The sequence below is a fragment of the Temnothorax americanus genome, unplaced genomic scaffold, assembly GCF_048541705.1.
Source record: "Temnothorax americanus isolate GAGA-0224 unplaced genomic scaffold, ASM4854170v1 Scaffold22, whole genome shotgun sequence".
NCBI classification, from domain to species: Eukaryota; Metazoa; Arthropoda; class Insecta; order Hymenoptera; family Formicidae; genus Temnothorax; species Temnothorax americanus.
The window spans coordinates 1,749,425-1,775,936 of NW_027509360.1; the positions used below are offsets into that span (position 1 = coordinate 1,749,425).

Below are 26,512 nucleotides of genomic sequence, written 5' to 3' on the forward strand. Positions count from 1 at the left end.
TTTAATTTGTACAACAATTAAAATTAAAACTTAGAACAGAAAATTCTATTGGTTCTATTCTATCAAAAGTTAGTTCTCTAAATATATATATATTTTAAATAAAATTTTAAATTAATATAAATTAATATCTAAAATATATAAAACTGATTTGTAAAATTCATTTATTTATTTATTAGTTCTAAAATATTCTAATTTCTAAGTTCTCAAATTTAATAATTCCAGACTAAAATTATTAACGTAATATGAGTAACACGCATTGAAAATATGTTTATTTTGATTCCGAGTGGTGGACTGAATTACCTGAATAAACATTTCTATGTATTGATTTAGTCATTTAACGCTTAAGTAGCAATCAGTATTGTTTAACATAATGCAGTTCGAAATACACGTACGTAAATCATAATTTGGGTTAATTCGGGCATCGTGAACGCACTTCTCGTACTAACCACGGAAACATTACAAACATTTACAGTTGCGATCAATTAGGTATATGTGTAACATTAAAACGTTCTCCTTCTGCGAATATTTTACTTAGCACCAAAATTAACCTATTCGTTACCATCGTTCTCCTACTGAATATAAATTTTTGCTTCAATTAAAGAGTGTGATAATCACAAGTTAACTATTAATTTTAGTAACATAAATTTTCCATAGATTTATTCGTGATTTATTTTCTCAATTCATGCTATTAAGTGCGATTTATTTAAACTAAAACTAATTAAATTTCACGATAATAAATTATATAAACAATAAATTAGTCAAATCGTTGTCAATATCAAAAAAAAAATAATAGTAACATGTTTCAGAATAAGAGTACAAAACAAAAAATGTAGGTTATATACATTCCAGAATAATCTTCTATACATATAACTTTTGTGACTGCTTAAAAAGAATAGAAAAAATTGACCAGTATAACATCAATCAACACGCATAAGTACTTCGTTCGAAGTTTATTGTAACACTCATTAATTAAAAATATTTCAAACCCAAGACCTATAAATGATCTATAAAATACCTAATAATATCTTAATTAATATTAAGATTAATTAAGGTCATCTAAAATTAATTAAAATATTATTAGGTATTCACAGAAAAGTTCGTTTAGAAGCTTCAGCAGATGAGTTAAAATCGAGGATAGAAGCATTTTCTGCTACATCCTCTTTATATCTTTCGAAGGCAACTTGAATAAGTATATTAAGAATATTTAACCGACTTTACTCTTATATAAACATTTAATCTGTAGCTTATTGTCCGCATTCATCATAATAACTTACGATATTACGACCTCAAGTATGAGGGCTATTTGTAACTGGAGGAGTTACGGTAATTCCATCGCTAAGTTTAGAACTGATGCGGGCGAGAGTTAAGTATTTAAGTCGCTGTTAAAGTTTCACAGACTTTCCCGTGGACTCACTACTCGGGCTTTTTGAAGTGAGCAGCTGGCAAGGAGCTCTGCTATATATAAAGCACATTCAGGACACATACGCTTTCTCTCTCTCTCTCTCTCTCTCTCTCTCTCTCTCTCTCTCTCTCTCTCTCTCTCTCTCTCTCTCTCTCTCTCTCTCTCTTTCTTCTTCTCTTTTTAGTCTAATATGCCCGGAAAAATCTTCTAAATATTCTATCGCGCGGACCAGTCCGGATTTTACAGGCCGTACAATAATCCTCGCGCGGTGTACGCCCTCAGCTAACTCAATTCCCCTCTTTCTCTTCCTCGTGCTCTAATAACTCGACGAAAATTAAGCTTATTCTTGTTATCTCCGCTCTCAATCCGCGCTCTACGGACTCCTTTCGCGCGCGCAGAATTATATTTGTCTAACTTCAGCTGAGACCCGCATATTCTTTCTACCTAAGCAAAATAATTGATGTTGACCTAATAAATCAAATAAGAATATAATGAAGGCTCTACTAGTAAAATAAATAATATCATAAAATAGACTTTTTTTAATGTTTCCTTCAAATATATTACTTCTACCATTAGCTCAATAGAGACGAGAATTTTGTATGAAATAGAAATAGACATAAAAATTATATTTAAAATTTAGATTATTACAGCTATATCTGATTGCGATATTAGAAATTGTTTACCTAACACCAAAATAACTTTCTCTTTTGGCATTTCATTTACTAGATTTCTATTAGTATAAGGCAATAATGAAAATGATACTATTAATTTTTTTGTTTCTAAATTAAACAATAAATGTAAGATTATTTATCGTTAATAATTATTTATTGTAAAGACTTTATTTATTTATGCAAAAAGGGAGAGAGAGAGAGAAAGAGAGAGAGCGAAAGTTTTATCAAGTCTATTTTTTTAATGCCATGCAAACATTTTCGAGGATTACTGCAACAAACATTTATGAGTTCTGAAATATGTATGAGTTTTCGTTTCTAATGTCATAATCATTGCTGTGACCGATTTAGAATATATGAATGCCTAGTAAACTTTATTTTCGAAATAATTATTAAGATGACATAACAATATTTGTAATATTATATTTTATTTACGTAAATTTTAACGTATTACACAGCACAAATTGAATTTATTAATATCAATGGATACAATATATATGTATATAAAAATTTTTATATTTTCTACTTTCAACACAAAATTAACAGTGAGATAATAGAATAACCAAAGAACGCCAGTTATTATTGCTGTTACTATTTATATAATGTCAACTATATATTATATATAATTTCAGTACAGAGTAATATTACTAATAGTACTAATAATATTAATATTTATAAAATTCTCTAAATATTTTCCTCGCGCTCTCTTTTAAAATTTAATCTCAATATATATCATTCATATAGCGTTTTCCGTGTATAACAACTTCCATTAATTTCTTTAACATTCCTACGTCAAGCGCGCTTATCAAAAGATAAATATTACAGAAAATAGAAAGATTATCTAAGATATATGTATACCTATCGAAAAAACATGCGATTTTAAATATTACACACGCCGAAAATATATAAACGACTCCTGCGAGCAGACATTCTCCCCCTCTCTCCCACGCTTTATAGCAGGCTTTAACTTCCAAGATGACTAACATGCTGTAACGCAGTCAACCTCAGTCATCTCGCGCAGAACGTTCGCAGCGGAAGGTAGTCAGATCGATCGCGATCGAAATTATTGTCGCGTAATATTCGACACTCATTATTATTTCGCGACTCTCTATCCAAAAGCACATTGTTGTGAAAACATTATTGTTATAAAATCGTTCTTCATTTCTCGAAGATAAATTTGTGTTGCCTACCCGTGAAACAGTGTGTTCAATAGAATAATTGTACACTAATAAAAAGCTTAATTGAGTTTAAAAAAGTTCTTTGAGTTTAAAAAGTTATTTATAACGTGCACGTTCGAGTTTTCAAAACGTTTTTAATTTGCGGCACAAAAACCCACAAAGTTATAATAATCTCGTTTGCATTACGACTAAAGCCATGTGAATATTAACTGTATGATAATATATTAACAACTTTGAAGCATATTTTAATCTTCCACAGATGTATGAAATGTTATGGAAAAAAATTTCACAGTTCCTTCCTCAGAATTTCGAGAGATATTATTTAAATCTTTAATAGTTAAAATGATATAATGACTCATTACGCTGTATTTGTTATTTCCCTTCACGAAACTGTTTCCTATCAACGAAATATAGACAATAAGTATAGACGAACATTGCCGATACAACCCGGAGCGACTTTTCAACTGTACAAATCCGAGGCAGTTGTTTCGTGAACGAAAAAAGTATTACGACTGCAGCAGACTAACACGACCGGTGGGGAAAAAAAAGAAACAAGCTTTTGCACCGACCGAAAACCGTAAAATGCACCGTAAAGCGCGTTACTGCGGGCCATTTAGAAAGATCGATCGATCCCGTGAACACTTTCAGAATGATCGATGCACCGTCCCAGTATGCCGGTTCCTTTTTCCAAAATAAAAGACTGGAATCGTTGCCTGTGCGGAGATAAATCACCGATTTTCTCCAGTAGTGTGTATTGAAAAATACGGGAATCATAAATTGCAGTAATCTTGATATACAAAGTCTCAGAAAGCAATATATTATTTATTACCGTGCATGTATTTAAAAAGTTACTCTTCTCTCTCTCTCTCTCTCTCTCTCTCTCTCTCTCTCTCTCTCTCTCTCTCTCTCTCTCTCTCTCTCTCAACATTGATCAATGGGAGATATATCAGCTCCTGTCACAGATCGTCACGTATACGTCAGGTATTTGATCGAATTATCATTTCATTTCTTGACTTCGTTAAAAATTTAAAAGACGTCGCGACTCAAGAATGCATCAATTTATATCTGATATATGCTTTACATCTAATACAAATCGACGATATTCTTTTTGACTGAAAGCCCTCTCAATACACAATAAAATACAATGGCCAAATAATATATTTTTATTTCATGTTTTTCATTGTTTCTTTAAAATCTGACATCTCACAAAAAAGATAAAAGTGTTTTAATGGAAGCTTGCAAACAGTGTTCCTTACGAGAGGAAGAAAGAGGAAGGAACAGAAACGAAACTCGTGAAACAAGACGATGAACCTTATATGTCGTACGATAGTCTACTATTTCCTGGCTGTTTATTTAAAGGGTTTGCTGCAATCTTTGAAGTTATACGCCGGCCATCCTCCGGACCTTGTAAAATGTACTGCTGATTTTGACGTAAGTACACTTTCTTTTTTATTATTAATTTATATGTATCATTTATAATCAGAGAAATATAAAAATGATATTTGTTTGAAAATATAACCATTACATCTTATTCCAGTTCAAAAATTACAATAAATATCATATTTCTAATATATTGTGACTCTTGTGGAATTTACATAACATATATCTCTTATTTTTATTTCATTATAATTTATTTATAGTTTATATTTTTAAAAGATTTTTCTAACAAATTTACAAAATTCTATTAAATATAAAATGTTAATAATAATAATATTTTATACTCGTAAACTACTAAGTTCTTTCTAAATAGCTGAATATAAAATAATGTTGCACATTGCAAAATATAAGTTTATCAATATATCTTCGCAAACAGAAACTATGTCTATTAGCAAATGAAAGTATAGTCTATACGATATTTGATATCGGCAAGGATGCGTAATACTACTTTGTCGCTCCGATTATGGATGCTCAGGATGCTTGCGTCCGTGATTATCGTATAGGATATCCTCGACAATTTTCGAGGTCTGATTTCTCCATAGCTCACCTGTGCCGCCCGGTGGGGTCAGTGGATACCCCTTGCGGGCAGCAATGTGCCTCGAACGGATCGCGGTGAGTCAGCAACGATAAATCGAGCGATTTATGAAGCGGCACGGCCAACGACCATTCTCGAGGAATAATGTCGGGATCGATCTACGACGGTGAGGCGGGCCGTCAGAATTTTTAGACGCCCATCAGCCTTGTTAATTGTCTCGGACAAGAGTCGGAACGCTCTTTTGTATAACATGATGATTAAATCAATTCTCGATCGTAAGATTTGAACCACTTAGAACGCGAAGATGTTCTTAGAAAAATATTTTAAATATGCAGTCATGCATATATCTTTTCATCTGCTGAGCGAAATAGTTATGATCTTTTGCTTTTTTAATTTTAGATTAGATGTTTGTTATTAAATTTAATTTTATTTCTACATTTATTTTACCATTACATAATTTCCGTATATAACAAATTCAAAAATAAATTTTTGTGCCAGATGTATCATTTTAAAATTAATTACACTTTATAATATTTTCCAAATTGTAGGCAACAAATATGAGAACAAAGAACTTTTCAAGAACATTATGACTATATATTTTTCCAAAGCTAAAATTGATTTTAAATTTGTTAAAAATCTATCATTATTAATTTTAAGCTTATTCTCTGTATACCCTCTGTATACGATAAAATATGTATACTAAATTATGTAAAAACATCTGCTAATTATATCGCGAAGTATCATAAAATCACAGATAGTTTTTCTCGCAAACACATTTACTAAAGTGCTCAAAGCCTGTTTACATTAATTATCTGTGGTATCTCTTACAATTTCCTTGATAACTTTTATCGGACAGGGCTAATTTAATCGATCACGCAAAAAGCTATACGGCTAATTAGTGTCATACTTTTTACGCCCATTTTACGATCTATAGATATACATCGTGGCCATTAGTGGTATTACAAGATCACATCACAGCTCGTTACGATAAATGTAACATTATGCGAGAGAATGTGATTTTTGTAAATAATACTTTTACACACGAAATTATCGAGAATAACAATATGTTGATTCTCTATCTGAATCATCCAATGCAATTTATTAATATCCGCCAATTAACAAAACATTGAAGAACTACATATATGATTTTTTATCTTTTAAACAATCCAAAGTTGATTTTTTTCTAAGCGCAAATTTGATTCAATGCTATTATCTTATTTTTTTTTTATTTTAACATTCAGTATTCTGGTAATTAAGCGTCACGTGAAATTCCGTTCGCGTAAAATCTATTTGGAATTAAATAAAGAATTAGGATTTATTATTTCTGTCGGCACTAATAAAGTTACTTAGCGGAAGGCTGTTCAATTTCAATCGCTTAAAAAAGAAAGTCTTGACAATTTTATAAAAACTTTTTTCTCACTTAAGATTCTTAACACAATGCAAAAATTTATATATGTAGCTCGTTTCTTTTTCAGTGCACCATACATATATAAGTGCTTTTTTCTACAAATTACATTAAAATTGCCAAGTTATCCCGTCGAAAAATTTCCACGAGGTTTTGCATAATCCCTTTAGAAATTATGCAAGGATTTCAATAGCGCGCACCATAAGCGCTCACAATATTTGATCCCATACGTGTAATCACAGATTTCTACAGTTATAAGTTTTTCTCGGATTCTCTTGAAATTTCTCGCTCGTTACAACGTTAACGTGATAATCGCTCGAATCAGAATGCCACGACCGAGAATTCATTTCGATGTAGATTTCGTTCATTCATTGGTAGCTGGTATCTCGCTCCGCGAGATCACGAAATTTAGAAAGTGAATATTTTGTATTTACGCATAAAAACAAATTAATCTAATTAACGGCGACGTATTATGAGGATGATGTATCGCGTTATGTATTCGGACATTCCAGCACAAGCGATATAAATCAATCGATCGAATATCACGGATTTCATTAAGATTCAAAGCAGCCTGCCGTTGCTTAGAGTACAAAGTCTAAGATTTCAAGGAAAAATACCACTTTCTAAAGACGACGCTGTTCTTTCCCCGGCGTCGAGTCCTTTCCCTTTGAGGACTTTGTATTTCGTTTATCGCGTATTACTGTATAGTTTCACGATCGCATTGTCGATAATTAAAAAGTTGGCGAGCAGCCGAACATTTGCTCAGAAGTCTGAAAGCTGCAATAAAAATGCATTATTTCTAGGCGTAATATCGCAGATATCCCCGTCGTGGCATTTTTTCCCGCTTAGAATAAAACTCGGTCGATCAACAATTAACTTTTAATAGCACTATCGCGGAAGCATTAAATTCTGCTATTTCATTCTTTGACCCATCTGACTGAAACGTATCGGAAAACTATATGGACTTTTTCGATAGATTAATGCGCTTCATCAACTATGCGATCGGGAAAATTTGTAATACGCAAATAAAGCGATGAACACAACTTCATTCAGTGTCTCTTAATCCCGTCGTTTTATAAATATCATTCATATTGAAAATCTCTTGCACATGCTATTATATAGGTGCTGTATTATTCATTTTTATTAAAATAACGACGAGAAAACGTACAAGTAAATATTTCAAAATAATAAATAATAATTTTGTAGCAAAAGCAAAAAGTTATTTATACGAAACAAAAGTAGGATAAGTTCCTATCCTATAAGTTCCTATCCTTATAAGTTCATAATACTACCGCTTTAAAATAAAAAGCTTTTACTGCTACTTTCAGCTCTAAAAGCATATCTGCTTCATTTTTATTATTTACGCGATCCATTATATATGTATACTATTGTATACAACATATGCACGTGTATATATAGTTTGAAATTATTTCACATTTTAACTAACCATAATAAATAAACACATGATTATTAATAGGCACGATATTTGTGAAAATACTGTTATTTCTCTATCGTGAATTCGGGCGCGAATCGGACGAGAGTTCTAAATAACGGATCAAACATTCCAGCCTTGTACGGGACCGGCATGTGTGGGAAGTACAATTTGTCTGCGCCGACATGCCGGCGGGAAAAAAATAGTTTTCGATTGAATTTAATGCTCCACGCTGGCTGCGTACACTCCAATCAGCCGGAGTATCAAAGAGCGAACCGGAGCAAACGATAAACGATCAAGAACGAAAAGAAAGAAAGGATGAGAACGGACAAAAACGAAAAAGGCACGCGGTCGAAGAGTAATAAAAAAATAATAAAGAGAAAAAAGATCTCGATGTAGAAAAAAATGTATAAACGTTTCGCATTAATTCAATTTTCAATTATACGATAGCATCATCGACCGATTAATCGTTGACCGATAAACCTATTCCTATTCGCTCGACCGATATGTGGCAATATATCTTTCGCGAAGCTCTTTTTCTTCGACTTTACATTTTTTCACTGGTTCCGTCTAATCGGCTTACTCATGACATGAACAAACACCTGCACTACTTGAATGAAATTTATGGCGTCGAATGAACAATTCTGCCTCCTTATTTGCCGGCATGTAGTCGTCCGTTTATAATTCACCGGAATCGTCTACTCCAATTCATTTGCCGCGAGCAACTTGCGCGATATACTTTTCAACCCTCGATTAACGCAGCCACCAAGTCACAAAATGAATGATACATGGAATATCTATCGCGTCAATTTTTATCGCGATACAGACATCTCAATTTCTCTATTACGGCGATAAACCCGCGCTCTGCGTTAGGTTGGAGCAGAGAACCAATGGTTTTGTTATAAATAAGCCAGCCTTAACCGTGTCCAATTTATACGCGTCCCTCTTAAAGGCTCGATCCGCGGTACATACCATAAATATTTCTTCCTTATTCCCTCGCTCCCGTCATTTTCCAATCTCTTACCACTTGTGTTATACGGTAACGCGATAATACCGCTTTACAATAAGGTATAACATAAAGGATATCCGAGTCTCACATTTTCGTTGTAACGACGAAATATCGAGGCATACGTAATGTAGTATTATTTTACCAGCAACACGTAACTATTGACGAACAAATAAGAAACAAATCTTGAAAAATATAAAGCTTTCGCGTGTATTCCTTACCGAGGATACTGCAATGAAAAAATAGCCACCTGCAAAAAATAAAAATCTTGAAAGATATAATGATGGCTTCCATATTGTTTCCCATTAGATATTCACCGATATTTCATAATTAGATAAAAAGTTGCCCGTAGTAAAAAAATATCTAAATAGAGCCATTTGCTCATTTTCTGCATTTTTGTAACGATGAATTATTGAGACATATATATATATATATATATAACAAAATACATAGACCGGTATATAATTCAATTACACGTAAATATCATCCTGTCTCTCTCTGCCTTTCTATAAATAAATTGATATCAAATTTCACAAAATATGAAGCTCTCGTATATAATCTTCCTTATATAATATAAATATTAAAAAAAATACTTTAACTACAGTGTAATCATTATTTGCATATATGAGCATTTATGATAAATTACTAGAAATCAATACGTCATAAATCATTTACCGTATGTCACAAAATAAAAGCGAATAAAAACAGAGTAGTCACTTCGATCAATTACAATATTTTCCATTTTTTAAAAATCGAATTGCTTTTACTTATTTCCCGGATCATACGAGAATGCAGGCTTTTGTTGTTGGTTTAACGCGGAACATATTCACGATAGCCGTTTTGCCTTTCACTACAAAGGTGCCGGGTTTCGCGCATTCTTAAATTTCTCCTGAAAAAGGAAATGGATTAGTCGATGACGGCTGGATATCAGTATACAAATCGCAATGGTCAATTTTACAATACAAAGGAAGTACTCTTGTACTGCAATTTTGCGCACGAGCTCCGAAATTCCTTTTGGTGGACTATAAATTTCACATTCCTTTTTCTTATCTCCAAGTCCTTATGATTTTCGTATCAATAAGTTTAATAATATGCATGTTATGCTTTTCTCGTGCTTTTCAGTCCGGTTTTAAATTTTAAGATAAATTTTAAAAATTAAATTATTATATTAAGAAAATGTAAATATTATCTGTCGCGCATTCATGTTTATTTAATTTTTAAGAATTTTCGCAATAACTATAATTTTTATAGAATTTTATGGAATTTTTATGTAATATATAGATTTTCTCACATTTACAAGTCGTTTACAAATCCTTTACAAGTCCTGTCTTAATTTCATTAAACCCAAAAGTCAGAACAGAATCAATCCGAAGGGAAATGCATCTATGTAACGACCTCGATTCGAACTTGTTGCATTAAACAAGCCTCACTGCACTGTCCATGGATGCATCGAAAATAGCAATCAACCACATCAAAGACGAAACTTCGCACGTGTAATCCGAATTCCACATAGCGGGACTTGAATTTCGTGGGGTTGACCTCGCAAATTGCTAGGGCTCAAAACACATCTACGAACATTCACACGCGCGTGGATGATATAGGACAAAATTTCAGAGGAACGCGCATTGTGATGCGTTGAAACGCACTGACCTATTTCCGATAAAGAATCGCGATCGAAAGAAACTGAAAGCGTTTATTGATGCACATCGATTTATAACAAATTGTAGTAACATAAATTGTAATATTGAGATATTTCTCTTGTATCTCCTGGACGGTGTAAATCATATTTCTTCCGAGATATATTTACGGCTATAATTATGCCATATGGCAATTATGAATTTCTAGAATCGGGAGTCAGTAAAATACAAATGTAAGAAATAACATTATGTAAAATAAAACGAGAGATTAACGAATATAATAAATTAAATGAAAATTTACGACGCAACGACGATCTGCAGTTTTGATGAAATATATAACGTAATATTAAATTAATGATAAACCCTTTCTGAACTGAATAATCTCTAAATTAATTTAACCGAGTAGTAAACACAAATATGATTCATACATTTGACTAAGAATATAATCATCAAATATTGGATCGGCAATATAATCGTTAATAAAATAAACTTGCATAAATTTCTATCCCTGTTAATCTACTTGCATTATTCACAAATTTGCCGTTTTTTTTTTTTTTAATATGAATCTCAATCGAGAGAGACACTATATATATATATATATATATATATATATATATATATATATATATATATATGCATTTAAATAGCTCTATAATAATACCAAGACAGAATTGTTAACGTCGAATTTATTAGATAGAACGACGCGGTCGATAATTACCATGCCCGATACGTTTCTATGTCTAAACAACAGAAGGCCGTATCCTTTGGAACATGCCGTTAATCATGCGATCCGCCCTGAAGTTTGCTAGACTCTGGCTCCCGATTAAGTAAAGAGGTTACGAGAATATATAGGCAAATCCTGACACGTGATCGTTAAGGTTTCAAACGGCACGTAGAAGATGGTTTCGACGTTGAAGCCACGGTAATTATCCAATCCCGTAGAACATACACGAGCTGATACAATCTCGCAAATCTTGCATATATGTAATATCTATTGTCGATTTTTGAGAATAGCGCCGGCTCTTATAAATCACGTGACATACTCATCTCGTGCCATACACCGGAATATAATGTTTTGTGCTTTATTTAAATATTTCTGGAGTGACATGTGTGACGCGGCTTTTAGCAGCTGTACTTAATGTTATTGATGAAAGGAATATCGGTGAAAAACAAGAACGAATCGATAAATGGAAACGACATGATTGGAAAATCCGCTGCTAAATATTTTGAAAATATATGCGCACTCAATATAGCGACAAGATAAACATTTCGGAAACGTTTGGAAAATCGATGTACAGCACGGTCATGCGTATTTTTATACAATAAACGAGATGTCCAGATTGCTTAAAAAATACAACTTAGTATACCACACTTGACAGATACAATACGGATACAGAACAAAAGTTTATCCATGATGGATAAATTATTTCTATCTTCGCTTCAGAGCTCCACATTCACTTACTTTATTGCTCTATTTATCGATCGGTTTGAAAATAGATTGTAGTATTTAATCAATCGAAAATATAAATGTATAAATGCGCAGAGTGCAAGTAATATATACAAAATGAGTCATTAATGGATTATCAATCCAAATACGCTCTTCTGTAAATAAATATTAACAAAATCATAAATGAGATAAATCTCGAAATCAGTCTTGTCATTACAACGCTATAGCAGTGATTAAAAACAATTTCAAAAATTACGCCTTCAGTGTAATATATGCTATTCTTTTAATGCTAATAAAATTTTTAATGCCAACCGGAATATTTTTTCATGCATTATCCTACGTTTATTCCAAACGAGAGAGCACTTTTAATGATATCATTAATTGATGTAGTAATAAACGTTGTACTCTCCTGATAAAATCCGAAATAAATCATTCATTAATCGCGTTCGCTCGCTAGCCAGAAGCTGCCGCTTCGATATGGTAATTAAGAGTTGCCTCCATCAGGCGTGATTTAATTCGCCGAAACTCGGCTGATCGATTCGCATCAAGCGGAGACCGGAATTTACCGGCACTTAAACTACCTTTTTTTTTTTTAATTTTCGGCAGTTACGCGCGGTGCTCGTTAAAGTGTTGGATATTCCCGATAATGGTACCGCGAACGATCGAGTCAACCGCCACGACCAGAGGCACGAACCGTGAAAAATTTTCAGCAGAAGGCCATTGGCGCTATTTGATCTTTTTAAATAGTCCGAATAATTTGATCGGAAAATTAATGAATCGCTTGCGCGATGATATTACAAAACTTGTTTCATAAAGTCTTTCCCTGATGTGTACGTGTTTTACGTAAAGAGAGGTCTCGCGGAATAACATCTCCTTTCCCTGCGGCCGACGTGGCTTAACGTCGCGATAACACTCGTGATTTTATCACTTAATTTCCGCGGCGGAAGAAATACCTCTATTCGCGCGCTCGCGGATCGACCGTAACGTGAAATCACGACCGTAATATGGCACAGCGCCGTCGCTGAAATTGCCGAGACATAAACACGCGGGGCGACACGTAAATCAATAAAGCGTAAACGTCTGCCAAAGAATCGTAAAAACGCTCCCCGCCGGTTCAGCATCCGTCGGCGACGAGATCTAGGATTTTCAATCTTATACCGGATCGATAATCGAAGTACTCTCGAGAACGACGAGAGACCCGTCAAGGGATGTAGGAAACGCGCCCCGTCATTTTCGTGCATCATCCACTGAAAATACAGGGGATTCTTTCCCGTATCTGGAAAATGGAAATGGACTACCGATGTTGGATAACAGGCAGCGCGGCTGACTATCCCCGCGAAGTAAAACAAAGTTGTGCGAACGTTATTGAAATCTCCAGCGAACGAACAATTCAGCCCGAATGCGCGCTAGCCTTCGACGTCCATTATCCGCCCGCCTTTTCGCTGCGAAGAGAAGTATTTTCTTCTAGATATAGGAGATCGCGTTATGAGAAAATACATATTTGCAATAGCTATGTAGTACCGCGATGGTCAAACTTCTTAAATTAACATTATTAAATTAAATTAAAATGCGTTAAATTGAGATAATAAAAAAATTTATTTAAAAACTAGATTTCGATGATATATTTTATAGGTCTTTTCTTTCAAATATCGCAAGTTTTCAAGTCATTAATTTAAAAAACTGTTCGTATAACATTTCTTTTCTCTATAAAATTATTTCACAATAAATTATTTAATTACTACTGTTTTTGTTTGACTTTAATCGTTTGTCTCGAATGATAAAGCCATTTGAAACGTAAGGATTACAAAAACACACACAGCAATGCAAGATATTAAATCCGCGGAGAAAAGGAATTGCTTTGTCGATACGAAGACCAATTTCTCCGATGATAAGAGCGTTTATCTTGATCCTTAGTTCGGCGCGTCTTTTATCGCGACACAAATCTTGCGGTTAATATCGCTTCTCTCGACCCTCGCGAGTTATGAGTTTTCCTCACTCATCTCGCCAAACAACCTAAGAAAAAACGACGCTGGTACTTTTACCTAAGTATTAACCGCGAAACGGAGGGGACAAACGGTAACGCAATAGCGAGATAGAATGGCAGTGTATTCCCGCAATCTCATTCAAGTTTCGGAGAATTTTTGGTGACATGAGGCGAGTGAGAGTACAAATACACTCGCGACACACGCTCAACAGGAATTGCTCGGAGAGCGAAACAACAGCGCCGATATAAATCAAATCTCTTCCAGAAATATTGCGACTTCTGAGCGATCTTCCTGCGCGCGGAATAAAATAAGTTGCTCCTAATTCGCTTGCATAGGAAAACAGTCAAAGAATCGTGAGATCTATTCGAATACAGACTTTTTTTACTTCTTTATTTATAAAAAGAATCTCTTTAAAAACATGTTATTAGCTTGAGGCAGCTATATACAGGAATAGAAAGCCATATTTCAAATTATTGTCGATTACTTCTATTATAATATAAAAAATTACGGACATAACTTATGATTATATCTCGTTCAAATACAACTGATAATTTGAAACAGATTGAAAATCACTACTAACGAAATATGACAGGGGAAAAAAAGTGAAGAAATCTCATATAATGGAAAGAAATGAAGAGATCACACAAGACTTCAACGTTGAGGATCGGATGGTCGTGTAAAATTGGCAACGCCCGGAGCGTTTAATGCGTCGATGAATTCACCAAAATCCATGCTAATAACGATAATCGAAATTTGGCTACGAACCGCGGGCTCATCCGTGACGGCCAATTCGCACAAAGACGAAACGAGTGAAAAAAGGCCCAGCACGACATCAGCGGATCGTTACGACAGGGTCGATCGGTATCTCACGGTGAAGGCGTGAAAATTGGCTGATCTTGAGAGCGGCGAAACAAATGGGCGAGAAAAGCAAAGAGACGAAAGTGATGGCAGCGAAATCACGACGTTACCACACCGAGAGAGGTGTGTCGGATCCTCGTGAATTCTAATCATCGAGGGTGGTATTTTCAGCACGATACGACGGTTTATTTACCCGACAAATTTACGGAACGAATTAAACACGAGGTACACGACTTCTAATTATAATCGGTTAACCCGCACTATAGTTTAATCGAATCTTTGAACAAGAAAATAGCGGGATTAGTTTTAAGCTGTGTAATTAGTTCGGTATTGTAAATTTGCTTAGACAGCAAAAATAGGTATAGAATAATAAATATAGAATAGTACATTTCTCTCGCTGATAAGTAAGGTATTGACTCTGCAACGATTATATAAAAATAAAAAATGCGAAATGAATAATAATATTACGACAAAAACAGTATTTCCAAAATATTATTTTAATTTGATCAAATTTAATTCCTCAAAAGTTTAGCCGTTTAAATAATAATAAAGAGGAATTAAATCATGTAATATATATATATATATATATATATATATATATATATATATATATATATATATATATATATATATATATATAAGAGAAGAGCTAAATATATGTATGATATAAAAATACTTGACAACTAATTTTCGAGAAAATAAACTTATTCTTATAAGAATATTAAAGATATTTTTGTTCTGCAAAATATAAAAATTATCGTACTCCAAAATGTGACCAGTACAACGATTATAAAACACTCGCAGCGGAAAAAATACATATTACAAATTAGTAGATAATAATTATAAAAGAGCGAATAATGTAAATTTGTGATAGTAAATGTCACGTAAAAGAGTGAGGACGTTTCTCATTCTTCTGACGATGGCGACGACATTTTAATTTCATGGGACGTTAAATACATTTTCGAAGACGAAAGATAGAGAAAGCAAAAATGAAGAAAGTCCACAATGAAGAGGAAGAAGAAAGAGAGGTAGAGCGAGAAGAGATAGAGTGACTGTTCTATACGAGTCTCGAGAATACGTGTTCTCTGAGCTTAATATAAAGTCCATGGCTAATCCAAAAAATTCGCAGTTTAAATTTTACATAAAAGACTCAACCAGCTTTTCCAGCAAGAATTTTTCATTATCCACATTTTCGCGCGTAGACCGAATCTCGTTTTAACTTTGTTCGTCTCACTATTATGCTAAGGAATACGGAGTTAACGTTAATTCGCGATAATAATTATTGTTGATTAATGAATTTTGCAAGAGTATATATGATAAATCGAAGAAAGAAAGCATTGTTACGTCTTTTAGACTGAAATCAAGTGGGCTCAAATATAAATCGAAGTACTCGACGTCATTTCGCGATATCCCAATCAAACTTGGAGCTTCTGTATGAATTATTCATACTACGATCTAACTGAAATATCGGAAATACGTCATTGTGAAATCCGCCTGACTGGACATTGCACGGAGTAAATCTTGAAAAGGTACTCCTATTATATACATTTCAAGCATTCCATATTCAGTTATTTATATTAAACGATTAAAAACAGTCTTTCTTTTACTGAAAGTTTAACTGTGGAATTTCGCGTGTGTCGTTATAAGTCTTATATATGGGAAATCAATAATTCTAATGAAACAGACAATTTTCCCACTAAACTTTTAATAAAAGAAATAAATTTTATAATTGTCTGGTTGTATAACGGAAAATAAATATCAAATGTTTAATTAAGAGCCTCGTCTGAGAATCCCGAACAAGTATTATAAAACTTTTATACCGCATGTCGCGTAAAGTTTTACAAGCAATCTATATTAATCAAAAACCACGAATCTATAAAGAAGAGACGAGTTGCGTCTCTATACTCGCATTCACGAAAATGTAAGTCGCTTTTGCACGTGCCATGTGTAAATTTGCTCAGACACGGTTAAACGCACGTAGACCGCGTGGGTGCCGATAATGCCCTTCTATAAAACACAAGCGTATCGAAAAAGGTATAAAATTCAGCGGCAGAAAGGAGGGGGGAAAAAAGCCCCCAAGAGCGCTCGCATAAATCGAGTTACCACGCGCTTTATTTCCTTTTGTGACTTGCGGCAAGTTGAAATTATCGTTATTTGCAGCTCGCGGTCATATGAATTTAGAAGCAGCCTATATATGCCTGTATACGTATGCGCGCGACGATAATTCGTCGTTATTCGCAATCGGGAATAACGTTGACCCCTGGATCTTACGGTACCGCAAGAGTTATATAACCAGAATGGAGAATACTTAAATTATATATTTCTTTTTCATTAAAAAAAAAAAGAAATTAAATTCCGCTTAATGCTGTGCGTTATTTATATCATTAAGTCTATCTAAATATTTTATTAGAAAGGGGAATTTCTCGTACTTCTTTCTACGTCCAAACTATAATATTTTTTATCAAAAACTTCAAACACTTTTGCCCTCGTATATATCTTTCTAGGTCAGTATTTTCTTTCCAAACGAAAAGTCTTATTTAAATACTTGATATATTTCTGGTATAAAAATTTAAAAATATAGAGTCAATATAGAATCCCTCGGAACCGATTTAATCAATACGTCCAATCGCTTTATGCACGTGTACCAGTACGAGGCGAAACAGGTGCGCCGATTTTTCAGTTTGCTTTACTATTTAGCATCGCGCAAGTGTAAGTTCCACGCTCGTATTATATACCGTAGAATTTATATTTCGTCAAGCCCAACTCTTTTACAACCCCTTGTCATCTCATATAATACTCTCTTTCGGGAGATTTAACAGCTCTCTACTTCCCTACTGTTTTCTACGTGTACAATTTATCCTGCGCGTACATCCGTTCTCTGTACCTAGCACGTGAAATTAAAAGATTTTTACCGAGATCTCATGTCTCGTGTGAAATGCGTATTTAGGTGTGAAATTGGAAAATACTAATATGCATGATAAATGACTTTAATCTACGAATTATATTTAATTCATATTTTATCCTAATGAAAGAGAGAGAGAGATAAATATATAATAATTCGCCCCTTGTTGAAGATATTAAGAATAAATCATACATTCTGTCAGAATTAAGAAACACTGACATTCTTTGAAATTTAGAATAAACTTTTACTAATATAATCAAGTTGTAGACTGACATTTTTCATAAAAATTAAATTTTAGATTATTAACCTAGACAGTACGAATGTTTAAAAGATATCGTAAAGACGTCTTTAAAATATCTTTTAGACACGTACACGTCTGAGAAGAACATTGGATATTTAATTTAAAGATCATAAAATGTAATGATCCGTCCAAATTTTCTTCATATACTCAAGATTAAAATTTATTTGAAATTAACTCCAAATTTCGCCATGAATAATATCATCTGTATTGTCTACCAATTCTGAAGCATCGTGTAAATAAAATCTTTTGTCATAGATATATAATACTATCTCCGAAGACAGATTAACATATTGTATACAACTAATACCCTTGTACTTGAGCCTTAACCTCTACTCGATGCAGTGAAATACTCACTGTAAATACAGCGATATTTTATCCCTCTATATCATCGAATATTTTGGGCTTGCCTGTGATCGAGGTCAAGTGCTCTTTCCTTCGAGTGCTCCGCTCTCGAAGATACGTTTATTCGATACCGATTCCGAGAAATTTCAGGAAAATGCCGACATTTAAACGGAAATCGAGCTCTGACGAGGAAAGAGTATCAAAAAAATCGAGAATTATGCATATCTATCATACATGCGGCAATCTTACAAAACTCAATTTAAATAAGTTCTATCTCTTAAAGATGCCGACATTATCATAAAGAATCGATTAATATGTGTAATATTTCGTGGAAACAAATTAATCACCCTACAATGACACGATAAGTCAATCAACTCGAGATGCATAGCTTTCGATACTATTATACAGGTTTTGATACAAATACCGCACGTTCAATAGATGCGTTTATTTACGTATTTGCTCATCTGTGGTGTGATATGTACTGTATCTGATGTATATGAAATTATCCCGGAAATTGTAGTATGAACTGATACCAAACGTATGAAATACAGAGTTATACTATGTAGAAGATCAGATAAATCTAATTTGATCAAAATCGAGATATATTTTCAATTACATATTGTGCGCTGTGTGTGGCATCGTATTTCCTCTATCATTGTAAGGTGCTTATTCATGTTTGCATATATACTATTCAAAGAAATTGCAAATTTTCGAATCAACACGAAGCGCAAAATATAGGATAATTCATGCAAGATATTTATTAATATATGCGATATTTCATTGTGAACGATCATCGATCCATCATTCCTTATTATATGTATGTAGAAAATTTGTCTACATTACAATAAAATTGATTGAATTATCAATAAATCTAATATAAATATGATAATGGATAAGCTATGAAAGATTAAAATAATGTTAGGACAATATGAGTAAAATTATTAATAAATAAAAACAGAAATTAACACATTTTTCTCTCGTTACATGAATCAGTAGATAATTAGAAAAATATGTAATCATGAAATATTTTTTACACTTTTTCTGCATATGATTATAACATATGCATATTGCATATTACTTTTCTCTTGTATCTATTTTTATATTTAACTCTGGATATACGTCGGTCGGACGCAAACCCATAAATTTTATTTTAAAAATATTTTTTGAGAAAAAAGAAAATAAAAGAACTTTTTATTAAATTTCAGAACTATTTCGCTTTTGCCAAAATTATTCTATCATTTTTCTATAATTTTTTATCGAGCATACTCTATAAGCTGTAAAATATTTTCTATCATTTTTTCATTTCTGTATACGAGAATTTATACTTAAATATAAATTCCAAACAATTTGTGATCTCATAATTGCTTTTCTTTTCATAATAAAATACGAAAACGTATCAATAAATAATCAAATGTGCCAAACCAGTTAATGATACGTCAATGGCGATAAACCCATTCTATGTATGAGCTTTGTGCATGTGCATTCTTGTATGCACAATGGATCGATGAACATTATACATAGTCCAGAGTTAAACATTGCGCTAATCTGGCCTATTCCATCCATTTCAAGGCAATGATTCTGCGAAATGTGATATCTATCTGCAGTAGGTATTCACGAACCCAATACCTCGGATTAAAATGAAAGATTTAACGTTTCTCATCGATACGATGCGAATGATGATTGCAGTTATATAATTACGTTGATTTGTAAAATACAAATATAAAACCTAAATTCTAGCGTTCAGAATTATTAATATTCGACAAGATATAATTATATCTATACTATACATCAATTTCTTTGTCCGTCTTTAAAATAAATTTTTTAGATGCAAGTTTTTATAAGAGTCTAAATAAAAGCCTTTTTTTCTAATTCTTATCTATGACTCGCCAAATAAACAGAAATAGACAATTATTTTAGTAAGTAATAAATAATATATAAGTAATAAATTACTCTTACTCGGTTGCTTTGCCGTCGCCCGATGCTTCCCAAGCCTCCTCTTTCTCACAGATTTCTCCGTTGCGCTCACACGTCACTCGCGAAAACACGACATTAATTACGATCGCGCGCGCACTAATCACCAAAATGTGACGATCTCGCGGCACTTTGCGCGGCACTTCCGACGTTAACCACGATGCGGAATCCCGCGAAATACATGAAATATTATTAATGAACATATAACACGTTGTTACTTGAATTATTCGATCTAGCGCAATTCGCATTATGCTAATACGCGTTCTCAGTAAATGGTAATAATATTCGAAATAATAATGGACGAAAATTACATTTAAATCGAACAATAGGTACCAAGTGCGACGCGGAATCCACAAGCATCGTATGTCAGTTAAAGAAGTTACTATTTCTTGTTAAATGTGTCGCAAAAAAAGAATTTGCAATTCCCATCTTCTATCGTATTTAATCGCTACATTTCAATTTTAAATACTTGTCGCCTCGATACATTTACGATAGAAGTTCGAGATAAGTTTATTATAATCTCGCGGGTTGATATAAACGTTAATTGTTCACAAATATGAACCGCGTTTTCTACTAGTTGTCACGATCGCGTTCGGAGCGATGATAATGCGACGGTATACAGCGCGCGCCCGGTCCTACGCACACATCAAGACTCACCGCGCGAACGATAACAAAGCGACTTTACGTAAACAACAGCACGCTGTATGCCGCTAAAAACAAGCGCCGAAACTGCGGTTACCAATTTGTCACCGTTACGAAATATTTAACACGTTGTACAATACAAACGTATAAACGAGTACTTACTCTATTCTTGTATCTGAAACTAATTAAACGATGGATATCGCGATTTTTTGTTGAATCGTATTACGCTAATCGTCATATCACACTCTCTCAATACGAAAACGATAGAATAAATTATATTTAAACTCGGCGAATATTTCGATGCGCGATATGGGATACAGGTGAATCCACAAAATTACGCAGAATAACCCGCTCTAATAATTGAAACACAATTTCAATATGATTCGCTAATTTGATATTTAATTTTTTCAACGATACTTTAAGATAGATCACGCGTCGAACTTTTCGCCAATTTAAATATAGCTTGTCCATTACCATTTCCGGATCGAAAGTGTGTAACGAATCGCCGACTCGAAGGATTCAAGTAACGGAATCATCGGATTCTTCTTTATGTTTATTAATAAGATTTCATGTATTTCACATAAAGATGCCTTTTCACGTTGACGCTCGACGCTCATTTTCAGCAAGCAAAAATCTTCAGAAATAATATATTTTATTTATATATGTATCCATAAATTTTATTATTACTTGAAAATATTACTTGAAAATAATTAATATTTTACGTATTTCGGAGTCTATATGTTTGATTGTACTGGAACGATTAACGACGATTCAACGACGACGCTGAACATTAAACAAATTCAACTTCGTTTCTTTGACGCTAGCGTCAAAGCGAAACCACCCCACGTTCACCTTGTTGACGCTCATTTTCAGCGTCTCGTGAATTGGCACCTTATAATAGAGAACGATTCTTTGCCGCTAGCACTTACAGCGATCGTGTTTTGAAAAGTAATGCGACGGCACACGGAGCGGGTCGTAGCGCTACGTGCTACCTGCTCGAGTCTCGCCGCGCAAATGATAACACGGCGATAGCGCGGCGACATTGAATACACACAAATAATGACGCGCGTCGCATGCGCGTCAAACAAACCCCAAGACCGTTGCCGTCTAAGGATAATTAAACGGAAGACAATTAAACGCGCTGCCGCCGCAAGCTCGCTGTGTTATACCGTTCACGTGCCGACACTTGAGAGAACAGATATATAACACGAGACGTTGTAACGTCGCAATACTTCTCGAAATATGATTGCAACAAATATCAACATATATATATCTATATTATTAATAGCAAATTTGAATTACTTTAATTCTTTTTTAATATAAATTTGAGAATGGTTAATTAATTACTTCGCTTAAATAGTTTATATACTTAAACAAAAATGTTAAATTTATATCTATTTTTTAAGAACAAAATTCACCTTTGAAAAAGTACGTAAATTAATATAATATTATCTATCACTTTTTCTTACTCAAATTTTTACATTAGGAGGATGAAATAATACAATTTTAATAAATTTGAGATTTCGTTATTATAATAAATATAGAAAATAAGATTATATAAATCGTCGCAAAAAAGTGTAATGTCTTAATCTCACATTTTTCATTGTGATTCATTTAAACTTAAATTCTAAATGGATTTCGGCATTATTTTGCATTTTTAGCAAGCGTTTATCACATCGGAGAATATCGTTCAAATCAATAATTTGCTGGTATTTATTTATTAATGCCACGTGTTTTCATAGTTTTCAGCAGATGAAGAGCTCGCTTCTGGTGATGATTATGATGTCAATTCATTCGACGGTTCCGGCGACCCTGAATTCAATAAGGTAGACGTCTACCGCAAATTGGGCTCGGGCTTCGTTAAATTAATACTATATTGACATTAATACTATACACGCAATACCTAACTATAATTGTCCGTTGTATTTATCGTCCAAGCACTAACTTATAAGAGTTAATATAAAGCTTAAGTAATTTACTAACGGGTTTTTGAAAATTCGCATGCATGGGGTATTGCTGTTTAACAAAGAAATTTGTTAAATGAGATAGCGTTAATATAATTTAATTGTAATAATTTTTAAACATGCCTAAATTTTCTCGCTAGTATATTTAAACTAAAAAAATTTATAATTATATTTCAACTTTATTCTTTCTTTATTCTCTATACTTTTCTTTAAACAGATTAAGAAAATTAACAAAGATTATATTGTGATTCTATTATAATTTAACAGAGATTAATTTTACTTTTTAAAAGTTGAAAAAGCTATTCTCTAAACGAAAGTAGGAAAAAAATAATGCTCGTGATTGTAATTATTTTTTACAGACATCATCAGTTACAGAAATCAATTACAGACCATACTAATGTGTACAACATTATTCATATTAAATTATTTATACAAAATGATTTATGATCTCGTTTTATCTCGTCATAATCATAAATTATGATCTTATTTTAGAACTTGAAATATAATTTGGTTTCCGTTCTATTAGATTAATATGATTATAACATATTACATTATTCCTTAGGCGCTTACCACCAAATTCAATTACGGGATAATTAATAAAATAATTATCTTAAACGACCCATATATAAAATAATCTCTACTAACAATCCCTTATAATTTCAATTATTGAATTATACAGATTATAGATTAATGATTTTATTCACCGATAACAATTTGGTTTCATTCAAATTAACTAACTCTTATAATGTGGAATAAAGTTTTAATGAGAACTTTCTTAAAAGTTGTCGGCCATTAGGAGAAAGCCGGAGAAGAGAGAGAAAGAAGAAACGAGAAATTAAGTTACGCGAATAATCTCGTAAATACCGGCAGGATAATCGCGAAAATTCTATTAGGATTTCGCATTGACAACTTTGCTTACCCGAAATGTCCTGCCACCACTCCATCTTTGCCACCTACTCACAGTCATTACGAAGTTGGACGTGATCCGAATGAAATTTGGGCATATACTTCCGAAACAATGCGCGTATAAATTATATCGCAAGCCAAGTTTACCTTCAAAAGAAACACGCAACAACCGCGATTCCCGCGAGTTTCGTAGTAATATCCGGAGCATTATGTATAATAAGTAAATTTGGATTCGGTTATTCGGCTCATATTTAAAGTCACCGATTCACGTGCATCAATTCGTGATGTAATCTATTACAAACAGACGATTAATTTGAAGAAAATTGGTCCTCGCAAAAAGCTGATTTTCAATAAAAGCGACTTGTAACTAATCAATTTTGAAATCATTTCTGAAAACCGATTCTCTCGGCTTTTCGACAGTCCATTAGCGTCAGTCCTAAAACTCTGCAAAACTCGTGTACGAGGCAAATGTAAATTGCACGCGCGAATCATGCGGGCAAGAAGAAGAACTATCTCTGATACACTCCTGGGAACGAATCAGATGCGCGGGTCAGCAAGCTAACTTCCAGCAAGCTGCAGCGATGCGTCTAATGTGTCGTATAGAGAAAGTGTGGGAAAGAGAAAGAGAGAGACGAGAGATTCGCTTTTCCCCACTAAATTCGGTAATAAATCGACTACGATCCGCTATGTATGCCGAGTGTACCGCCTTTCCAGAAGTTGAGGCAATAGTTTGTGTCACAGTGACTGGTGATCCGTATCAGACCAATAGCATTTTGATGAACTCGTCCTCGACCTAATTTCCGGTGCTTTTACCGTTTGCTAAATTCATTAAATCAATACGATCTGCATTACATATACCACGATATCATTTCATCCATCGGAAATAATTGTCAATTTTGTCGACTTTGCTAAAAAAATATCGCGAAATTTTGACATGTGTTTTTACCCTCTCTTTCCCTCCCAATACATCGCGACATATAATAATAAATCTTTGATATGGCGAGTAGTTAAATATCGAGTATTATAGTTAAACGAGCAATTAAATCGTATTTGAGTGCAATATGACTTACTTGAATATCTCATGTATTTTTTTTAACTTGCTAACTTAAATATGTGATTTCCGTTCTGATTTTATTTTATAGAACATCAATTTTATTTCCAAAATTTTCTCCATATCTAAAGATTAAAAATTATTAAAAAAATTATATTAAAATATTATTTAAGAATATATTAAATGCTATCTATTACAAGCATTAATTATGCTGATCTTTCCAATGGATATCTTTACATTAGGCATAGTTAATATTATGTATAAGATATGAATCTTATTGCTATTTCAATTTGTCATTTTTATACAACAATTGCATACAGAGTGATATTTCGAGCTAAAAGAAGCTAGAACTGCATTTAATGTTAGTTAAAAAAAATATCACTTCTTTTTCACTGCTCAGTAGTCAGTAATCGAGCAGAAAGCCATGTTCAATATTGTAGGTAACATCTAACGATCAACTCCGTGAGTCGATCCGACGTTTATCCGGTCCAACTGCAGAGTTCACGAGATACATCGAACAAATAACGGTAAATGCGTATTCTTATGATAGCAATCCCGCATCATCCCGAATCCTTCGCGGGATCTTCCCGCTTGCGCTCGCCCGGAAATTCAGTCCAAGTTCAGTCGCGGCGGGCTCGCGCACGGGGAGCTTTTCTTCGCGCGCGGAGAAGAGCGGAATTTATTTCACCCGTAAAATCCCACTCTCGCGGAAAGCCCCGGGAATGTACGATGGCGGGATGCAAAGACGAGGTCGTGCATGGGAGAGCTGATCAGGGTATGTACCGGGTGAACGATTTCGATGGTAACGCCTGGAGCGTTCGCGCGGGAGCGACGTGTCGTCGTGACATTACGTGTTACTGCGATCGTGCGGCAGGTGTTACGGTGCCGACCGTTTCCTTGGTTCTGTACGCGAATGTATGTGCAGATGCGTGCACGCCCGCGTAATTCCACCATCGTGAGCGGTATATATAGGAAGGAAAAAAGGCACGGGGGAATTAAACATGACGAGTTCCGCGTAGCGGCTGGCTGAAACTTCTCTCTCTCTCTCTCTCTCTCTCTCTCGTTCTCTCTCGCCGAAACTGAAACCCCGCCCGTATTCCCAGCGCACACGTTTTCGGTTCGCGATGTAACCCCGTGTACGTCGAAATACATATAATTATTCAAACTACGCCGACCGCGCGCCGTAAATCTCGCGTAGTCGAGCGAATATCGAAATAGCGCATAAGAATCGCGGATTATTATTATTATTATTATTATTATTATTATTATTATTATATACGCTATAAATTCTGAGAGTCAGACGAATATATAAAAGTGAGATTAACTCGATTAACAGCCTCGAGGTATCTTTTGTGCAAATGTTACAATATATATAATAACAAAATTCGCTCTGTAGCTCTTCATTATAACGTATTATAACGTTTATTTACGCGTTATTGTTGT

At 33.8% G+C, this 26,512-nt stretch overlaps 1 protein-coding gene and 1 long non-coding RNA gene across 16 annotated transcripts in view; one reads left to right on the forward strand and one right to left on the reverse strand.

Annotated features, from left to right (window-relative positions):
• Positions 1-26,512, reverse strand: part of LOC143898161 (uncharacterized) — a 277,565-nt gene that overhangs the window by 228,904 nt on the left and 22,149 nt on the right. The gene's annotated exons all lie outside the window — the stretch shown is intronic.
• Mp (collagen XV/XVIII-type protein multiplexin) overlaps positions 1-26,512 on the forward strand; it is a 229,525-nt gene that overhangs the window by 183,658 nt on the left and 19,355 nt on the right. For 8 of the 11 annotated variants that reach the window (XM_077407440.1, XM_077407439.1, XM_077407434.1 and 5 more), the window contains 2 exons: positions 4,608-4,679; positions 22,891-22,974. The exons of 1 other annotated variant lie outside the window; for it this stretch is intronic. In XM_077407440.1, the coding sequence (XP_077263566.1) occupies positions 4,608-4,679; positions 22,891-22,974 (156 nt within the window). The remainder of the gene's footprint in view (positions 1-4,607; positions 4,680-22,890; positions 22,975-26,512) is intronic. 2 more of the 11 variants (XM_077407438.1, XM_077407442.1) reach the window with 1 other exon arrangement.